The sequence below is a fragment of the Halichoeres trimaculatus genome, unplaced genomic scaffold (assembly GCF_033239565.1).
Source record: "Halichoeres trimaculatus isolate MK-OKI-2021-1 unplaced genomic scaffold, fHalTri1.1 fHalTri1_scaffold_17, whole genome shotgun sequence".
Taxonomy (NCBI): Eukaryota; Metazoa; Chordata; class Actinopteri; order Labriformes; family Labridae; genus Halichoeres; species Halichoeres trimaculatus.
The window spans coordinates 31,323,487-31,340,390 of record NW_027437195.1 but is presented as its reverse complement, the minus strand read 5'-3'; the positions used below and the strand labels follow the sequence as shown (position 1 = coordinate 31,340,390).

General features: G+C 44.7%; 2 protein-coding genes and 1 long non-coding RNA gene across 3 annotated transcripts; 1 reads left to right on the top strand and 2 right to left on the bottom strand.

Moving 5' to 3' along the window:
• Positions 1-553: 553 nt before the first annotated feature.
• On the bottom strand, positions 554-12,660 carry LOC141806131 (microtubule-associated protein 1S-like). Its single transcript, XM_074691397.1, has 10 exons — positions 12,462-12,660; positions 11,581-11,676; positions 8,900-8,982; positions 8,371-8,508; positions 6,696-7,194; positions 5,604-5,690; positions 2,057-4,389; positions 1,776-1,911; positions 1,475-1,692; positions 554-1,400 (listed from the first exon to the last, which is right to left on the bottom strand). The coding sequence occupies exons 1-10, from the start codon at positions 12,622-12,624 to the stop codon at positions 1,245-1,247; spliced, it is 3,909 nt and encodes a 1,302-aa protein (XP_074547498.1). The 5' UTR covers positions 12,625-12,660; the 3' UTR covers positions 554-1,244.
• Positions 12,600-16,038, top strand: LOC141806135 (uncharacterized). Its single transcript, XR_012599768.1, has 3 exons — positions 12,600-12,855; positions 14,899-15,254; positions 15,791-16,038. It is a non-coding gene; the product is annotated as an uncharacterized LOC141806135 (long non-coding RNA).
• Positions 13,898-15,007, bottom strand: LOC141806134 (cocaine- and amphetamine-regulated transcript protein-like). The gene is made up of 3 exons (XM_074691400.1): positions 14,872-15,007; positions 14,705-14,785; positions 13,898-14,435 (listed from the first exon to the last, which is right to left on the bottom strand). The coding sequence occupies exons 1-3, from the start codon at positions 15,004-15,006 to the stop codon at positions 14,328-14,330; spliced, it is 324 nt and encodes a 107-aa protein (XP_074547501.1). The 5' UTR covers position 15,007; the 3' UTR covers positions 13,898-14,327.
• Positions 16,039-16,904: the final 866 nt, after the last annotated feature.

Below are 16,904 nucleotides of genomic sequence, written 5' to 3'. Positions count from 1 at the left end.
TTTAACTTTAATTATTGTTCTTAATAAATTGCTGACACCGTTTTTTTTTCTCACTTCCATTTCTTCTTTTTACATTTTAAACTCTATTTAAAACTATTTTAAGATCCAACAGAGCCAAATGTTAATAAAATCTGGTCTAAAGATTTCGATCAGGAGTGTTTGACTTCATTTCCTTCAGAGAGAGGAAGCAGATTCAGATTTTGAAAGCCCAGTTTAAAACATATTTGTTCAGACATTTTCCAGACGTGTTCTGTTGTTTCTTTCTTTTATTCTACTTTTATTTCTTATCTTACTATTTATTTTATCTGGACAGCGCTTTGGTCACCTCCAGTGTTGTAAAACGCTCTATAAATAAATTTTGATTGATTGATTTTCAGAATAAAGTTTCTGAAGTGGCTCCTTCATCTTAAAAACAGTCGAATCATTTTCCAGGGATTAAATTATAAACTGCTGTTGTGTTTGATTTTCTTTGTCCTTAGATCTTTGTGTTGATGTTTACAGTCATTAATCAAAACTGTTAAACATCCCATGTCAGGGTGATTTTCTCAGATCGTTAACGTCTGTTTCCTGCGTTCACGCTCTGCTCGGATCACTAACACAACCATTTTTCATAAGACGAACGCTGTAATGTCGTTAAATCTAATCTGCTCCTCTAATCCCCTCTGATGGATTTATCTCTGCACACTCAGATTGAGTAATCTCATTTCCAGAGGGAGATTATCACTCGCTACCATCAGATCATCCGTTAGATTCATCACTCTGTGTTTTAGGTCTGATGGTCCACAATGAGGTCACGACACACCTGGACACGAAGAGGGACGTCCTCTAACGCTGTAAACGTCCTCTCAGTCCGTCACACTGACGCAGCTTCAGCAAACGAGGGAAACGAAACCAAACCGAGCTGTTAGGAGCAGAAATTTAAGGTCAAATACAAAATATACATCCAAAGCAGCGGAATGACCCTTTACATCCCACAAACTCAGCTCAGAGGCCGTGGATCCACACCTGTGACACCTGTGACACCTGTGAGTGCTAACGCTAAAGGCGCTCCAGCCCATCATGCAGCTGGAGCAGCCGTTTGTCTCCTCTCCTGTCAGACACAGGGTCATAGGGTAAAGTTAAAACATGCAACACGCTCCAGCAGGAGGAGCTCCTCTCCTCTTCGTCCACTCAGGTAACTTCTCCTCATCCTCGTCTGGTTTCCATCCCCGAGCCCAAACTCTGCTCTTCATCACTCGTCTCCCTCAGAACTCGATCTTGCAGGCGGGGAAGGTCTCGTCCTGCATGGCGACGGTGCTGTTGGACCCGAGCACGGTGATGCTGAGCTCCCGCTGCCGGTCCAGAGTCTGCTGGTACCACTCCTGCATCCGCACCGACTCGAAGGTGGGGATCACCGTCACCTGGAGACAGAGAGGAGGAATCAGCTTCCTGTCTGTGACGCAGCACATGCTCAGTCTGATCTCTGTCCGTGTACCTGCACGGCGTCCGGCCACGCCGCCTTCCCGTCCAGCAGAGCGTCCAGCGTGTTCCTCAGCAGCTCCTCTCTCTCGGGGCTGTCGCCGCTGATGATGAAGCAGGACGAGCGCACACACCTGAAGAAGTCCACGCTGACCGTGGAGGAGGAGGCTCCGGACGGGATGTAGGCCAGGTCCACGTACACGCTGACGTCCCCGTTGGAGGTAGATTTAGAGCCTGAGACGAGCGGGAGGAGAGGACAGACTGATGAGAGGAAACAGAAACAGGAACTCTGACTCTTTGTCTCTGATGAGTCAAACCTGGGTTAGGGGAGGACTTTGCTGGTGTGGAGCGGTTGCTTGAGGACGGAGTGCGAGTCAAAGAGACCTTTGAGACTCCGCTCTGACTTCCTGTCCGGCTTTTACCTGAGCCCAGTCTTTGGGACGCTTCGATGACCTGAAAACAGACGGAAAAACAAAAGATCCAGTTAGTGCAGAAAACTCTTTAAAGCTCCCGTCAGTAACTTTCACTCTGTGTGGATTTTGGCGCCCCCTATGGACAAAGTGGAACATCTGATCTCGTCACTCCTGCTTCGACTCACCGCCGGCGTCTTCTTCCCTCGCGTGCTGCTGGTTTTGGCTCTCCTCCCCTGAGCGTCAGAGTCGGACTGAGGGACCGGCATGGCGGTGTCCGGCTGTGGGGGCAGCGGCGGGCTGTCCCTCAGAGGAGCTGGGGGCGGGTCTTGAGGCAAAGCCCGGCTGGCGCAGAGGCCGTGGGAAGAGTTCGATGGCTCGCTGCAGGACTCGTCCTCATCCGAGTCCAGAGCCCCGTCCGCCGTGGTGGAGGGGCAGTCCTCGGTGCAGGCGGGGGCGTTGGACTCGCTGGGGGACGCCTCCTTTGGGTTGTTGTTGTTGTTGCCGTGATGGGAGGACCCCCTGGAGGGCTCGCCCACCCCTGAGCTCAGGTCTGGAGTTTTGAAGTGCTTGAACTCGCAGGGGGACACCAGGCACAGATCCACGTCGTGGGCTGACGCCTCGAAGTGCAGCGTGCTGGGCGCTGGAGGCCGCCCCATGTCTGACCCCTGTCCCAAAGACCTGGGGGTCTTCTTCGACGGTAGAGGCATCCCTGGAAAGTGCCCGTTGGAGTTGGAGTGATGCACGCTGTCGTCACCCTCCCTCTGGCTCACATAGGCCGGTCCCTGCTCCAGGGACATGGACAGGGACTCGTCGACCTCGGTGGACTGAGGCGAGCTCACCTCGGCGGGCATAGAGTGTGTGGTGGTCGTGGTGGCGAAGGACGGAGACGGGTCTGAAGATCCGTCTTTGAAGGACCCCAGAGAGAGGAAGGTCAGGTGCTTCTCTCGGGGGTGGGACTGGCTCTCTGCGGCGCTCTTCTGTCCCTCGCCTTGTTTGGATGAAGCGTTGGGCTGGTTGTCGTCAGCTGGGTCCGGGTTCCCGATCTGGGCCTGTAACCGGCTGAGAGTCGCCCTGTTGCACCACACGTCGTCCGGGGACAGGCAGTAAGGAGTGTGGCCGGCGCTGTTGGGGCGTGAGTCAGGCGAAGCTTCTTCCACGGTCTCCTCATCGGGGCTGACGGCGGCCTGGTTATCGGGAGACGACCGAGAGGGAGGGCTGCTCCTCAGGGCGCCGTCCAGGAGCGTGTACTCGGTCGGGGTGACGTCCTGCTGGGCGGCTTGCTCCGTCATCGGCGTTCTGTTCAGAGGAGACGGAAACCCAACAACTTTTGCAGGTTTGGAGGAATTCCCGAGCTGCACTTTCTGCTCCGCCCCCTCGCCACAGCCTGCCGCCTCTGCCCTGAGTGGATCAGCAGCGTCAAGCTCCGCCTCTTCGCTCAGACCTCCAGGGACGCTCCTGTTTCCTGCCTCTTCTTTCTCAGTTTCCGCCCTGAGCTGCAGGAAGTCGGCCGTCATATCCTCTGGGGTCGACACTTTGGAGTTGTCCTCTGGTTTCTCTCTGTCCAGACTCTCCAATGCTGACGCCGTCACAGCGCTGGGCTTTGCTGAGTTGTTTTTCTGCAGCTCGACGTTCGTCTTCTTGCCGTTAGCGTCCTTTCCTGGTGTCTTCTTTGTCTTCTTGGTCCCTGTCTTGGAGTCGTTCTTTGCGTCCTTTTTCAGTTTGGTTTTGTTTTCGTTCTTTGGTTTTGGAGGGACGCCGTCCTTCCTCCCCTGATCATTCCTGACGGCGCTGTTCTCCTCTTTGTTCCCAGGTTTCTCCTCCTTCTTCCCGTCCTTCGCTCCACCTTTCTTTGAGGCGTTTTTCTCTGACGCTGCAGCTTTCTGCTTCACTCCGCCCTCTTTCAGTCGGGTCTTGTCGGCCTCTCTGGCTGCGACTCCATTCACCACCTTCCCCTTCCCGTTGTCCTTCCCCTCGTCTTTCCCTCCTCGGTCTTTCCCGTGTCTGGCCGTCGTGTCTTTCCCCTGTGACCTCACGCTGTCCTGGCTCTCGGTCCTCTTGGCTTGTCTGTCCTCCCCCAGCCGCTCCAGGTCTCCGGTGGTCACGGAGGGTTTCTGGAGGAAGGGCAGACCCTTCAGCTTGTCCAGGCCCTGCAGCAGCTTGGCCTGCGGGGTCACACCGGGGAACAGCACCCGGACCACCTTCTCCTGAGGACACGCGGGGTGCCAGACGAGCAGGGCGGACACCGAGGCCAGGACGGGGAGGGGGAGGGTTTGGGGTTTGGATGCCGAGGACACGGCGTCTGGCCAGTTCTGCATGAATGTCTGGTACTCCTGGCTGCTTTTCCCCGGGCTGAGGATGTACAGATCCAACTGTCCCACCCCCATTTTCTGGAACAGGGTCAGCGGCTCGATGGGGACCACTTGAGGGCGAAACAACGGATGAGGTCTGATGTCTAACTTCTTTAAGAGCTTCAGGGTGAGGGCCGCCTGCTGCGTGCTCTTCAGGACGTTATCAACACCTGTAAGAGGAGAGAAAACACTTAACTTTACAGCAACCGGTCAGATTTAACACTTAGCCCAAGTTTTTCTTTAGAGGGACTCTGAGGAATAACCTGCAGCGCCACCTTTTGACCCGGAGTCACAGCTACACTGAGGTGAAGACATGGCATTTGCTTGTTTTGGGAACTAATGGAGATCAGATCTTCTTTCTTAGTGCTATAGCGTCATATCCTGTTGAAGCCTCTAGCTCTTGCTTTAGCCCTTAGCTCATGTTTTAGCATTTAGCATGCATTTAAGCCATTGGCATGTGTTTTAGCCAATAGCTCTTGTTTCAGCCTTTGTTTTAGCCTTTAGCTTAAATTTTAGCCTTTTGTCCATGTTTAGCCTTTAGAAAGTGTTTTAGCTTTTAGCTTGTGTTTTAGATTTTAGTCAACGTTGTAGCTTTTAGCTTGAATTCATGTGTTTTAACCTTTAACTTGAACTTTAGCCTTGTTTTTCCACGTTTTAGCCTTCAGAATTTTTTTTAGCCTTCAGCTTGTGTTCAACTTCTAGCTTGAGTTTTAGCCTGTAGCTCGTGCTCTATCACTCTACTTTTTAGCTTTCTTCTGCCCTTTCATCCTTCTTCTGTGGCATTTAGGAAAAACCTGTATCAATGCTGATAATCTCATTTTACGGTGTGGATCAGGATCGGGTTTATACCTGGAAAAGACTTTTTCACTAAGATCACTAAGAAAGTCCACACAGCTGGAGGTTTTTCCAGGAGGCGGGGCCTGAGGCAGCATGGTCACCTGAAATTTGATCAACCTCAGATAACGTTATCTCAGCCTATGATTGGTGTAAGACACCTGCTGGGTTTGTTTTTTCCATTTCTTCTTTGCTTTTTGTTTCATGCATTTTTACACTTTCCTGCAGGAAGCAAAGGAAACCTGACGGCTCATGAAGTCTGCTCACTGACACAGACTGTGTGACAGCTCTGCAGGTTTAGGGTGTTATTAAAAATCTACTTTTCAGGGCGAAGAACAGGTGTCTCATTTGACATTTCGGATTAAAATCAAAAGGGTAAACTATAAACTGTTCAGATCAAAGCAGCGTTTTAAAACAGTGACATTAAAGTGCAGAAGAAAACTATAAAAGCATCTTTGACTCCAGCACTGAGCAGATAAAGACCTCATGTGTCTGTTAACGTTTTGCAATGCAAATGCTGGAGAACAAAGACCTGCTTCATATCACTCACAGGGCTGCTCTTCCAGCTGCAACCTGCTGGGGGCGTTAAAGAACACGACTCCGAGCTCTGGGGAGATGAGCTTCTTTGATGAGTCGTCTGTTCAGGTTAAAAAGGACAAACACAGAGAAAAAGATGTTTAGAGATAAAACAGAGAAAACACTTCAAAACATGAAACAAGAGGAACAACTGTTGATACTGACTCTTTCAGGTTGGTTTCATGTCTCAGCCTGGTTTTAAAGTCTCAGAATGACTTCACATCTGAGGTTGGTCTTATGTCTCATGTCTAAGGTTGGTCTAATGTCTCAGGTTCGTCTTATGTCTTAGGTCGATGTCATGTCTCAGGTTCGTCTAATGTCTTGGGGTTGGTCTCATGGTTCCATGTTAAGGTTGGTCTTATGGGTCAGGTTGGTCTCATGTCTCTGATTGGTCTAATGTCTCAAGTTTGTCTCAAGGTATCATGTCTCAGGTTAGTCTCAAGGTCTCATGTCTCAGGTTGGCCTTATGGTCTCATGTCTCAGATTAGTCCCATGTCTTGGGGTTGGTCTCATGGTCTCATGTCTCAGGTTGACCGCATGTCTCATGTCTCAGGTCGGTCTTGTGGTCTTATGTATCAGTGGGGTCTCATGTCTCAGGTTAGTCTCATCATGGTCTGATGTGTCAAGTTGGTCTCATGGTACCATGTCTCAGGTTCGTCTCATGTCTCATGTTTCGGGTCAGTCTCACGTTTCAGGTTGATCTCATGTCTCAGGTTTGTCTAATGGTCTCATGTCTCAGGTTTGTCTCAAGTCTGATGTCTCAGGTCGGTCTTTACAGTTCTACAGTTCAACAGTTTTATTTAGCAGACACTTTTGTCCAAAGTGACGTACAACACAAGCAAGAATTTAGACAGAAGGAAAACCTAGCTAGTGCAACAACAGTGCTACAAGTTATTCGGCTGCAGGAGCTGCCAGTAAGTGCTTTTTTCTGTTGTTTTTTTGGTCTCATGTCTCATGTCTCAGGTTGGTCTCATGACTAATGTCTCAGGTTGGTCTCACAGTCTCATGTCTCAGAGGTTTTGTCTCTAGTAAAGATCCAAAGCACATGAAGAGGATCCCTCCTCACCTTTGAGGTCAGCGCTGACCTCCAGCTCAGCCACCTTCCTCTCCAGAAAGGTGTTCACCCCAGGAAGGTTCTCCGTCCCCACGTGGGTCATCAGAATCGCATCCACCCGGTCCAGGTGCCGCACCAGCTTCCAGAAACAGGCCTGAGAGTCGGAGCCGCCATCCACCAACACGGTGAAGCCGTTAACAGCGAAGAAGGCACAGTCGCCGCGGCCTGCGGGGAACACGTAGCAGCAGGGCCGCGACAGCTTGAGGAAACCCACCGTGGTGGGAGGAGGCAGGAGGTCGAAGGGGGACGGGGGGGAGAGGGTCCCGGAGATCAGGGAGGTGAATTCCCCCAGAGCCTCCATGGCGGGCAGCACCTCTGGGGGGTTGACGTGCAGCGTGAGCGGGGCCTGAAGGAGCTGGTTCTCCAACAGGGTGGTCCTCCAGGGGCCCACGTTGGGACAGCTGAGGGTCAGGCTGGGTCTGCAGGAGGCTGGGACCTCCTGGTCTATGAACTGCAGACACAACGGTCCTGATCAGGTTTCTGTCCAAAGACCACTAACTAAAACACATTTCCTGTCTCATTAAGCTGTCCTTTCAAAATAAAAGCAACCCCCTTCCAAAATAAAAAAGTCTAAAAATGAAAGTGAGGTTGCTGAAATATAAATATCAGCAGCTCAAAAAGCAAAATATGGCTGAGGCAGTTTAGAAAGAGTGTGAGTCAAATCCTGATTTTTTTTTCTGAAGGACAATCAGCAGAAAAACAAAAAAGTAACATAAATATCACCTGTTTGACTCCAAATAAATATCTGTTTCTGCTTTTCACTGTCAGCATCTTTTACTTTAAGGTATCGAGGTAAGAATACACTGAACTTTGACTTTAAAACCAATGTTTAGAGTGATTAAAGATGTAAATATGAGGGTAAACACAAACAGTCATAAAAATTAATTCCTAACAAGGCAAGTTTGAAGTTGATCTGAGAAAAACCTTGGACTAGTTTGTTCAAATACGTACTCTATAAATCCTCAAAATCTGATGTTTAAGTCCAAATTCCAAACTTCCTGTTTTGAATTTCCTATGGTTATAAGAGACTTTTTTGTAGCTCTAGTCCTGATAGTTATTCACAAAAAATTTCAGGCCTCTGACTTAAATTAGCTGGAGGGGCTGCAGTTTTAAGCCACTAGGGGGCACTGTGGAGCATCTGTTTTTACACAAATACTGGATTCATAAATTTTTAAGCATGACTGAATTTTGAGGTTTGGTGGTTTTGTGTTTATCTCAGGTAAAAGGGACAAAATTTGGGGTTAAAGCGACATAAATAAATAAATAATAATAGTAATAATTCAGGTTTTAAGACGGCCTTTGCTGTGCCTGCAGTTGGCGGACCGTGACGATAAAAATGTTTCTCATCATCCTCAGTCTAGGGACAGTGACAGTGATCTCTCTACATGGATCTTGTGGCTCTATTTATTTTGAAAGTTGATTATTTTTGTGTTTTCATTTGTGGATCAGGACAAAAACCACATTTGAGTGGTTTTCTTTCACTTAGGAAGACAAATAATTCAGACAAATAGCCTTTTCACACCAAATATTCCCAGATCTCAAACCGACATGTTTCTAACAACCAGCCGAGGTTAAACCTGGTTAACTGTTGGAGAAATAAAGCTCACAGAGGGACAGACAGAGGTACCTGCTCTGTCAGGATGTGTTTCAGCTGCTGTGGAGAAAACAGGCCTCGGTGAAACAGCAGCTCTCCGCTCTCCTCCACGCTCTGACCGGACAGAATCAGCAGCTTGTGGGCCGAGTCTCTGGACAGGAGAGCCGACACCTGGAGGCAGGAAGAAGAGAGATTTAAGCTTTTTAACGTCACTTCAGTCACAGGAAAATCTAAAGTAAAGATCAGTGAAGACAGGAAAAGAAAGAGGAGAACAGATGATTCACTACTGAGATGAATGTGAATCGTAAGCAGCAGAAAACTTCCTGAAATCAGACTGCGAGTCAGAAATCATGGATCAAAACAAGTCATGCTTCTTTAAACTGACTCAGGTTTGATTTTTCTGCTTTAATACGTCATATTTTAAATGCATCATCAGGGTTTTTAGTCAATAACTGGACAAACATTCAAAAACTGAGAGGATTCTTTCTTCTTCATGGCATTCCTGTTCACCCAGTTTAATCTAAAGTTTCTGTGTGTCTGAGGAAAGCAGCGCGTCCCTCACCTCTGAGTGAACCTGGTCTGAAGACGGGCTGATCAGCACCTGAGTGTCCAACACTCTGGTGCTGTGGCGCAGACACTTCTGCCCTGAGGAGGCAGACAGAAAGGCAGAAAGACAGAAAGAAGGACAGACAGGAAAAGGAGACGGTGACTGGAAAAGTCTGAGCTGCAGGAAGGAGGAGCGAGCTGACAGGTCTGAGCCCAGAGGAGTCAAAACGAAGAGGGACGACCAGGCGAAGGATCGACTCTCAGCGAGACACAGGAAGGAGAAAGAGGAGAGCTGAGTCAGTCTGAGGACGAGACGCCACGTTCACTCAGTCTGAGGGGAACTGGATCAACCAGGGCCGACACAAACCCAGAGCCATGACCCACATCCAAAAAACAGTGCCTGTCTAACAAAGATTAAAGATTTAAACTCCAGTTACTGCTCTGGAAACTTTTCCACGTCTTAGACTGAAAAATAAAGATCTGAGGGTGAGAACGATTAGCTTCAGCTGCTCCATCATCTGGAGCCTCTTCAGTCCACTTCACTTAGATCTAATCTTCTGTGCAAAGGTCAAATATCTCCCAATAACAGGTTAGCATTAGCTTCAGCTAGAGAATTAGCTCCCACAGCTGAAACAGAAAGATGTTTAATAGACTGCACAAACTAAACACCACCTGAAGGACAGCGAGTTATCACTAAGGAACAAGCTAACAAATCGTCTCAGGAACAGCTCCTGGATCTCCAGAGGAGACGGAAACTGTTGGAAATGAATCTGTTATTTTGCAGAAATCTGAGAATAATCTAAATTGTGTCCACAGGGTGTTATCTTTGTCCCAGATGATCATTTTGAGTGTGCAGAATAAAAAATAATCTTGAATAAAGGAATTATGATCCAGCTCAGACGTGGTTTTGTTTATGTACGAGCAAAGGATAATGAACATTACACTCTTGCAGAAGTGTATTGTTACCTTGTTGCCTTAAAATGATTTTTATAAGGTTTCATCCTGTCCCAGAAGATATTTATTAGAAGATGAAAATATCTTTGAATGAACAGCCTATGATGTTGTTTACATGTTGTTGTTTAATTGATTCTTGATGGATTATCTTGTTCATTCAGGATAAAAAAGAGCTAAGCTAACGTAACCTGGCTCTTCATTTTATTGATAGACTCTCAAGTTTGAACAGACCACTGCAGAATAACTGCTGACTGTGGGTTGGAGACAACATTAGCACAAACACATTAGCCTGGGTTTTAGCCTTTGGCTCGTGTGTTAGCTTTTAGCTTGTGTTTAGCCTTTAGCTCATGTTTAAGCCTTTATCTTGTGTTCTAGCCTTTAGCTGGTGTTCTAGCCTTTAGCTCATGTTTTAACCTTAAGCTTAGGTTTTAGCCTTAAGCTTGTGTTCTGGTCTTTAGCTCGTGTTTTAGCCTTTCGCTTGTGTTTTATCTATTAGCTTGTGTTTAAGCCTGTAGCTCGTGTTTTAGCCTTAGGCTCCTGTTCTAGCCTTATGCTTGTGTTTTAGCCTTTAGCTAGTGTTCTAGCCTTCAGCTGGTGTTTAAGCCTGTAGCTTGTGTTTTAGCCTTTAGCTCATGTTCTAGCTTGTTCTACCTCATGCTCTAGCCTTTGGCTTGTGTTTTATTCTTTAGCTTGTGTGTTAGCCTTTAGCTCATGTTTAAGCCTTTAGCTCATGTTTTAGCCTTTAGCTCATGTTCTAGCTCGTTCTAGCTCAAGCTCTAGCCTTTAGCTTGTGTTTTAGCATTTAGCTCATGTGTTAGCCTTTAGCTTGTGCTCTTTCTCTCTCCTGTTTATCCTTCTTCTGCTCTTCTGTCCTTTTTCTGTCTGACAGTTAGGCTCCAGTGTCCACCATCACTACAAAAATAATCACAGAAATCCTTTTTAGCTGATGTGGTGTTGTCATAGAGACTTAGACGTGCCGTAAATCAACCTGGTCCTGCCCGACCCAATCAGGAAACTAAGAAGTAGCATTTAGGAGTAACTCATATTGGCGCTTTAAAGTGTGGATCAGGATCAGGTAGATCTCTAGAAGAGAAACTTTTTCAGGATCACTCAGAAACTCCTCACGGCCTTTCTTCCACTAACATGTTTTTTTTTTATCTTACGTCTGCAGATTTGATTTTGCTTTATGTGCAAACTGTGCAACAACTTGAGAAAATATCATCTTTTGTTTCAGGAACAAGATCCTTTACCCTCAGTTAGAGAAGTCAGGACAGTATTTTTGTCCCACAGAGTCTGAACCTCCGCCCCCTGCTGAGTCCTCCTCTGATGTTACAGGTTGTGTCTGTGGTCATTTCTCTAAAATCCAGCTGAACCACAACTGTCCATTTCCCCTGACTGTGCTGGCACGGCATACTAAAAAGCTACACACACACACACACACACACACACACACACACACACACACACACACACACACACACACAAACACACACACACACACACACACACACACACAAACACACACACACACAGACACACACACACACACACACACACACACAGGGAGGTGGCACCGCTTGGTTAAAGGTCTCTATTGTTTCAGTTCACGGGGTCCGCCCATGTCGAACAATCGCCCTCCTGCTCCTCCACTTTCCTTCCTTCCTGACCCCAGACCGGATGACCTGGCAGTAAACATGGACCAGGACTCTCTGAGTCCGGGCAGAAAGTCCCAGAGTTACTAACCTGCAGTCTTGAAAGACGCTGTGTGATGGGAGAGGAACTCTTGGAAAAAGAGGTTCAGGTTACAGGACTTCAAGTTCACGTCCCATGACCGGATCCCTGGAGTTCAAAGAGGTCACAGGAGACAAGAGTGATACACGTCATCTTAAAAACACTGTCAGATAAAAACAAACACAGTGAGAGATTAATATGCAAATAAACCTGAAGGTATTACCAAAGTTTGTGTCACATATACACATACATGCAAACACAGCAACAACATGATAACTGCACGGTGATGTCAGGAAGGATCAGCCTCTGGGAGGACACAGAGGTCCACATGAAACCATCATGACGCTGAGTCCATCAGAGACTCTGGACCGGACCCTGGTCTGTTGATCTCACCTAATTTGAAGCTAAAAGCAGTTTTTCCTGACGAGCACTGAGCCCGCACAGCTGCCTCTCCCTGCACAGTTTGTAAAGGGTTATTCTTGCATGTCTAACTCCAGTCTGAGCAGCCTGCGCTGTGCATACACACACACACACACACACACACACACACACACATACAGGTTACAAGTGTCTATCTGTTAGCTTTATACCCTGCATGCAACATTTCCCTCTAAGCTTTCCTTACATAACGGTAAAGTGGTTCAGGGACGGACCAGCAGACCCAGACTGCTTTTCATTCTGTGCGTCTTCAGGGACGAGGTGGTGCTGATGGAGGAGGATCGCCAGATGACGCATCCTCAGCCAGGGAGGATAAAATGACACAAACACTGCAGCGTTTGGACCTCAGGTCGGGCTAAAGCGAGCAGAAGTCGCAGGATGTGGGTTTTAAACGCTGAGGAAGGGAAGCAAAGCGGTTCAGAGACGCTGCAGGAGGCATGCTGGGTAAATCCTACCTCTCTCTATGTCCCCCCTGGTGAGTCCTGCGTGTCCGGGCTCAGCTGTCCGTCCGATGATGATGAGCAGGGAGTGTTTGTGGAGGCTGAAGTCGAGGTTTGCGGTGGCAGCGAGCCGCGGCTCCTCCTGGACCTCCCTCTCCAGCACCCGGCTGAACGCCATGTTGGAGCTGTGATGTCACTGAGAGGCTGACAGCAGCGCCTCCTCCCTCCTCCCCTCCTCCTCCTCCTCAGGGCGCAGGGATGACAGCAGGGAGGACAGCTGCTGTGCAGGAATGCTGTCTGCATTAGTGCATGTGAAGGAAGAAGCTGAATTATTGATGACATGAGGGAAAATCGATCAAAGATTTGTCTTTATTGGTGTCCAGCGGTTAGAGAGGAAACAGGATCCTCTGTAAGTAACCCATAAACACACCCTGTCAAAGTAAAAGCTCTTCACTTCACATGTTACAGCTGATATTAGTCAAAGCCTGTGATGGTTTCTACAAGGACAACACAGGCCATATTAAAACAGTGTTGTCCAGTCATTTTCATACTGTCTGATATTATCATTATTATTATTTATTAAAATCTAAGCAAATGTAGGCTTCCTCAGGTTCACTTCCAGTTATTTCTTCATTGTAAGGACTGCAAAAAATAATCCACCCTTATAAATAAATAGATAAATAAATAGAGAGATAAATAAATAAATAAATAAATAAATAAATAAATAAATAAATAAATAAATAAATAAAATAAAATAAAATAAAATAAAATAAAATTAGATTAAATTAAATTAAACAAGGCATTTTAAAATTTAATGAAGTTAAATTAAAATAAAGGAATCCAGTCATTTTTTTATTGTAAGGCCTGTTAAAATTCTCACTAGAAACAAATAAATAGTGAAAGTGAAATTATTATTGTTAAAAAAAAAAAAAAAGTCATGTCATTTATTTATGTTATGGCCTCTGGAAAGTCTGATCCAAATAAATAAAAAAATTAAATAGAATAAAAGTAAAGGTTTCCAGTGATTTATTTGTTGTAAAGTTTTGGAAAAAATCGTAGCAAATAAATAAATAAATAAATGAAATACAATAAAATTAAATTGAATTCCAAAAATAAATTTCAAAAATTTAATACAATTAAATAAAAAGAACTTCTTATGAATTCAATGATTTGAAATGTTTTATTTCTGTGGGATTGAAATTAAGAGATCATGAGAAGCAAAAATAAATACAAAAAAATGAGGCAATCATTTAAAATTGAAAGCTTGGATGAAAAATGTTTGGCAACGACATTTTGTTATAATTTTTAATCAAACAACCAATGTTTCAGCCCCACCCAAATCATCTGTATCATCCTTTTGGTTGTTGTTGTTGTTATAAATATCATAATTGCATCAATAATTTAGCATCATTTTGCAACTAAATGATATTCACATAAATGTAATATCCAAAGGTATTGTAGCATGTATTTTATAATTTTATTTTCAATTCTGCAAAGAAGTTGAGACACTGATAAAGTTAAGTGAATTTATTCACCAAATCAATCTCTTGGACAAAGACGTGTTAAGAAACAACAGATTTATGATCTTCATGATAACACGAACAACAGGAAGCAACAAATGGTGAGAAAACAACAAATTAGACCCAAAAAATTCAGTGAAAACCACCAGATGCCACAATTTCACTCATAAGTTTGTACAAAAATCAGTTTCACATAAAACATTTCAGACGGATGAGCACAAAACATCTACATTTCAACATGTACAGTCCAAGTGTTAGAAAAGAAAATCACACTTCACATGGCGTTTTTTTTTTATTTTCAACAGTCACTTCATCTCCCCAACACCTGCCTCTTTTTCCAACAGATTTCTTTTTTCTTCTTTCACAAACATTTGAGAACATAGAAGTTACAGGAAGTCCCCCGAGGACAGCTGCACAGCGTGCCAATACGCGCACCTTTACGCACGGCGCACGGCTCTCCAGCATCACACTGAAAAACAAACCAGATGGTTCATTTATATAACTCCACATAAAGCTTGTTGGCTGTTTTCTTCAATTAAAATCAGACTTTAACATTTTATTTCTATCGCCTCTGTAACAAATACATTTCATTGTGTTCTTTCATGATCCAACAGACTGACCCAGCCATCCTGCTGTTACTCACAAGGACATTTAAAATCTCAAACAGGGAAGGGGATTTAGAGAAATGGAGAATAACTGCTGAGTAATAGACCCAAAGTTTAAATTTGGTGTACCTACCGAAGGCAGCCATCCGTGCTTTTTCTCTGAGGGCATCTCTTTGCTTCTCAGCTTCTCCAGAACTTCTTGTAAAGCGTCAATCTGCCGGAAATGACAAATAAACCTCATCTTTCACTGAAAAGAGACTCCGTTTCCCAACAAGTCAAACATCACATGAATCCTCTCACCAGATCTTTCTCCTGCTGATTCTTCAGGGAGAAATCCAGAGACCGAGTCTCCAGCGAGGACTCCTCTGCGCGCGCGAGCCACAGGAAGGTGCAGCAGCAGGTGGTCGCGAGGAGGAGAGCGCGAGCGCTGACCATGGTGCTGAACGCGGACAGGAGGAGTCTGTTCAGTCTGTGAGGAAACCAACGGAGGCTCTCTGACCGTGTGGAGGGTTTGGAGGTCTCCAGGACTGAGATCTGCCCTCTTTATAGGCGCCGTGCTGACATCAGAAGATCCCTGAAATATTAATGGAGGCCTGGGACACAGGGGAGGACAATCAGCACCTTTGTATATTTGGATGATCACAGGAAGGAGCCTAATGGGGTGAGATGAAAGAGGGTCACAGGTGAATTTACATTTCATAAAAGCTATTTGACAAATTAATCTGGTGGTTTATGGGGATCAAACTCATTTTCCTTCACTGTAGCCTCTCCAGGTGACAAACTGTGACTCTGACTCACTGATGAGTCATTTTCATGTGATGAGGATCACCACATGCAAGAGAAATCATTACAGAACAAAGGGGTGAAGCTAAGATCTGTAACTTTAAAATCAAAATGACAAAAGTTACTGCTATGTTACACTACGCTAAAATAAATCTTTCTTCAAACCCCTGTGCAGAGAAACTTGTGTGCACGCAAACCTTATCCCTTCACCTGTTTCTTGTTGCTGATCTATTCCTCTTTCCTCCTCCTGTCACCAAAGTTCAATAAAGCCTTGATCAGACCTCAGGTTTACCCACAGTGACACCAATCTGTAGCCAGGATCTCATTTCTTTTTGGAGGGTTAACTACCTCATGTTCACCGTGTGTGTGTGTGTGGGGGGGGGGGGGGGTGGGGGGGGGGTGGGGGGGGGGGGGGGACTTTTATTGACCCCGTCAGAGACCACACATAGAGACCACCTTTCTCAGCTCATGTTCATGTGGACCCCCTGCAATGAGAACAAGGAGAGGTCATCACAGAGCGAAATGAGGGCAGCGTCAACATAAAATGCTTATCAATTATTCAGGTGGGATGAATGTGAAGAAAATTAGTTCTGGTTTTAACTCTGTGGCCAGAGGAATAAGAATGATCTGAAACCAAATGAAAGAAAAAAGTTTCTCCAACTGTTTGTTCAACGTAGAATCAGTTTACCAGCGCTTTAATGCTTTAATGCTTTAATGTGAGGTCGTCTTCTTATTAACCTTCTTACTGTGTTTGCCTTTTAACCCATTACTACTTTTTGTTATAAAGTTTTAATTTGATTTGCTTGATATTGTTATCCTCTTCTGTTTGATGACTCTGTTATATCTTTCTATTGTGTCTATTCTATCATTTATTTTTCATTATTATTATTATTATTATCATTATTATTATTATTATTATTATTATTATTATTATTATTATTATTTATTTGTTTATTTTTTTTTTTATTCTTTCATTTTTACAAGTTGACCTGAATTATTTTGCTTAAATAATAACACACACACACAAAAAAAATCTTGCTATTTTTCTTTTGGCTTTTATTTTCATCATAATTTTATCTTCACCTATCTCCTGTCTTATTTATATATTTTTATTTTTGTTATTATTATTATTATTATTTTTACAATTCTATTTCATTGTTTACTCTTACCTTTGGCCCTCATGGTCTCAGGCTGTTATTGGGTTAAAAATCTGTCTGGCTTTTTTTCTCTTCTCTGTTTTTTTTTTCTTTTTTTTTCTGTGTGTGTGTGTGTGTACTGTACATTTTTGGGTTGCGCCTCTTGTTAAGGATTTATCATAGCACTGTTTAAATGCTGGCTTTTTATTACATGATTTTTATTTGTTCCAGATCTTCTTAATCTTTAATATCTTTTTAATAAATGCTTTTAATAAAAATTGTTATTATTAATTGTAATAATTTTATAAATGACAAACACACAAAAAAACGCTTTTTTGTATGTTTGTTTTGTTACACCTTTTCTTTATTGATAATGTCTTGTCCATTCATGTGCATTTGTTTTATTGTTGCAGG

Bases quoted from the DNA above. Each gene is read 5' to 3' on its own strand.
- LOC141806131 (XM_074691397.1), bottom strand. From the start codon at position 12,624: ATGGCGTTCAGCCGGGTGCTGGAGAGGGAGGTCCAGGAGGAGCCGCGG. The intron at 4,390-5,603 runs GTGAGTGATATG...CTCCTCTTACAG, and splicing joins GCAGCTGGAAGAGCAGCCCT to GTGTTGATAACGTCCTGAAG. The intron at 1,693-1,775 runs GTTTGACTCATC...CGCTCGTCTCAG, and splicing joins AAAGTCCTCCCCTAACCCAG to GCTCTAAATCTACCTCCAAC.
- LOC141806134 (XM_074691400.1), bottom strand. From the start codon at position 15,006: ATGGTCAGCGCTCGCGCTCTCCTCCTCGCGACCACCTGCTGCTGCACC. The intron at 14,786-14,871 runs GTGAGAGGATTC...CATTTCCGGCAG, and splicing joins ATCAGCAGGAGAAAGATCTG to ATTGACGCTTTACAAGAAGT. The intron at 14,436-14,704 runs GTAGGTACACCA...TTTGTTTTTCAG, and splicing joins AGCACGGATGGCTGCCTTCG to TGTGATGCTGGAGAGCCGTG.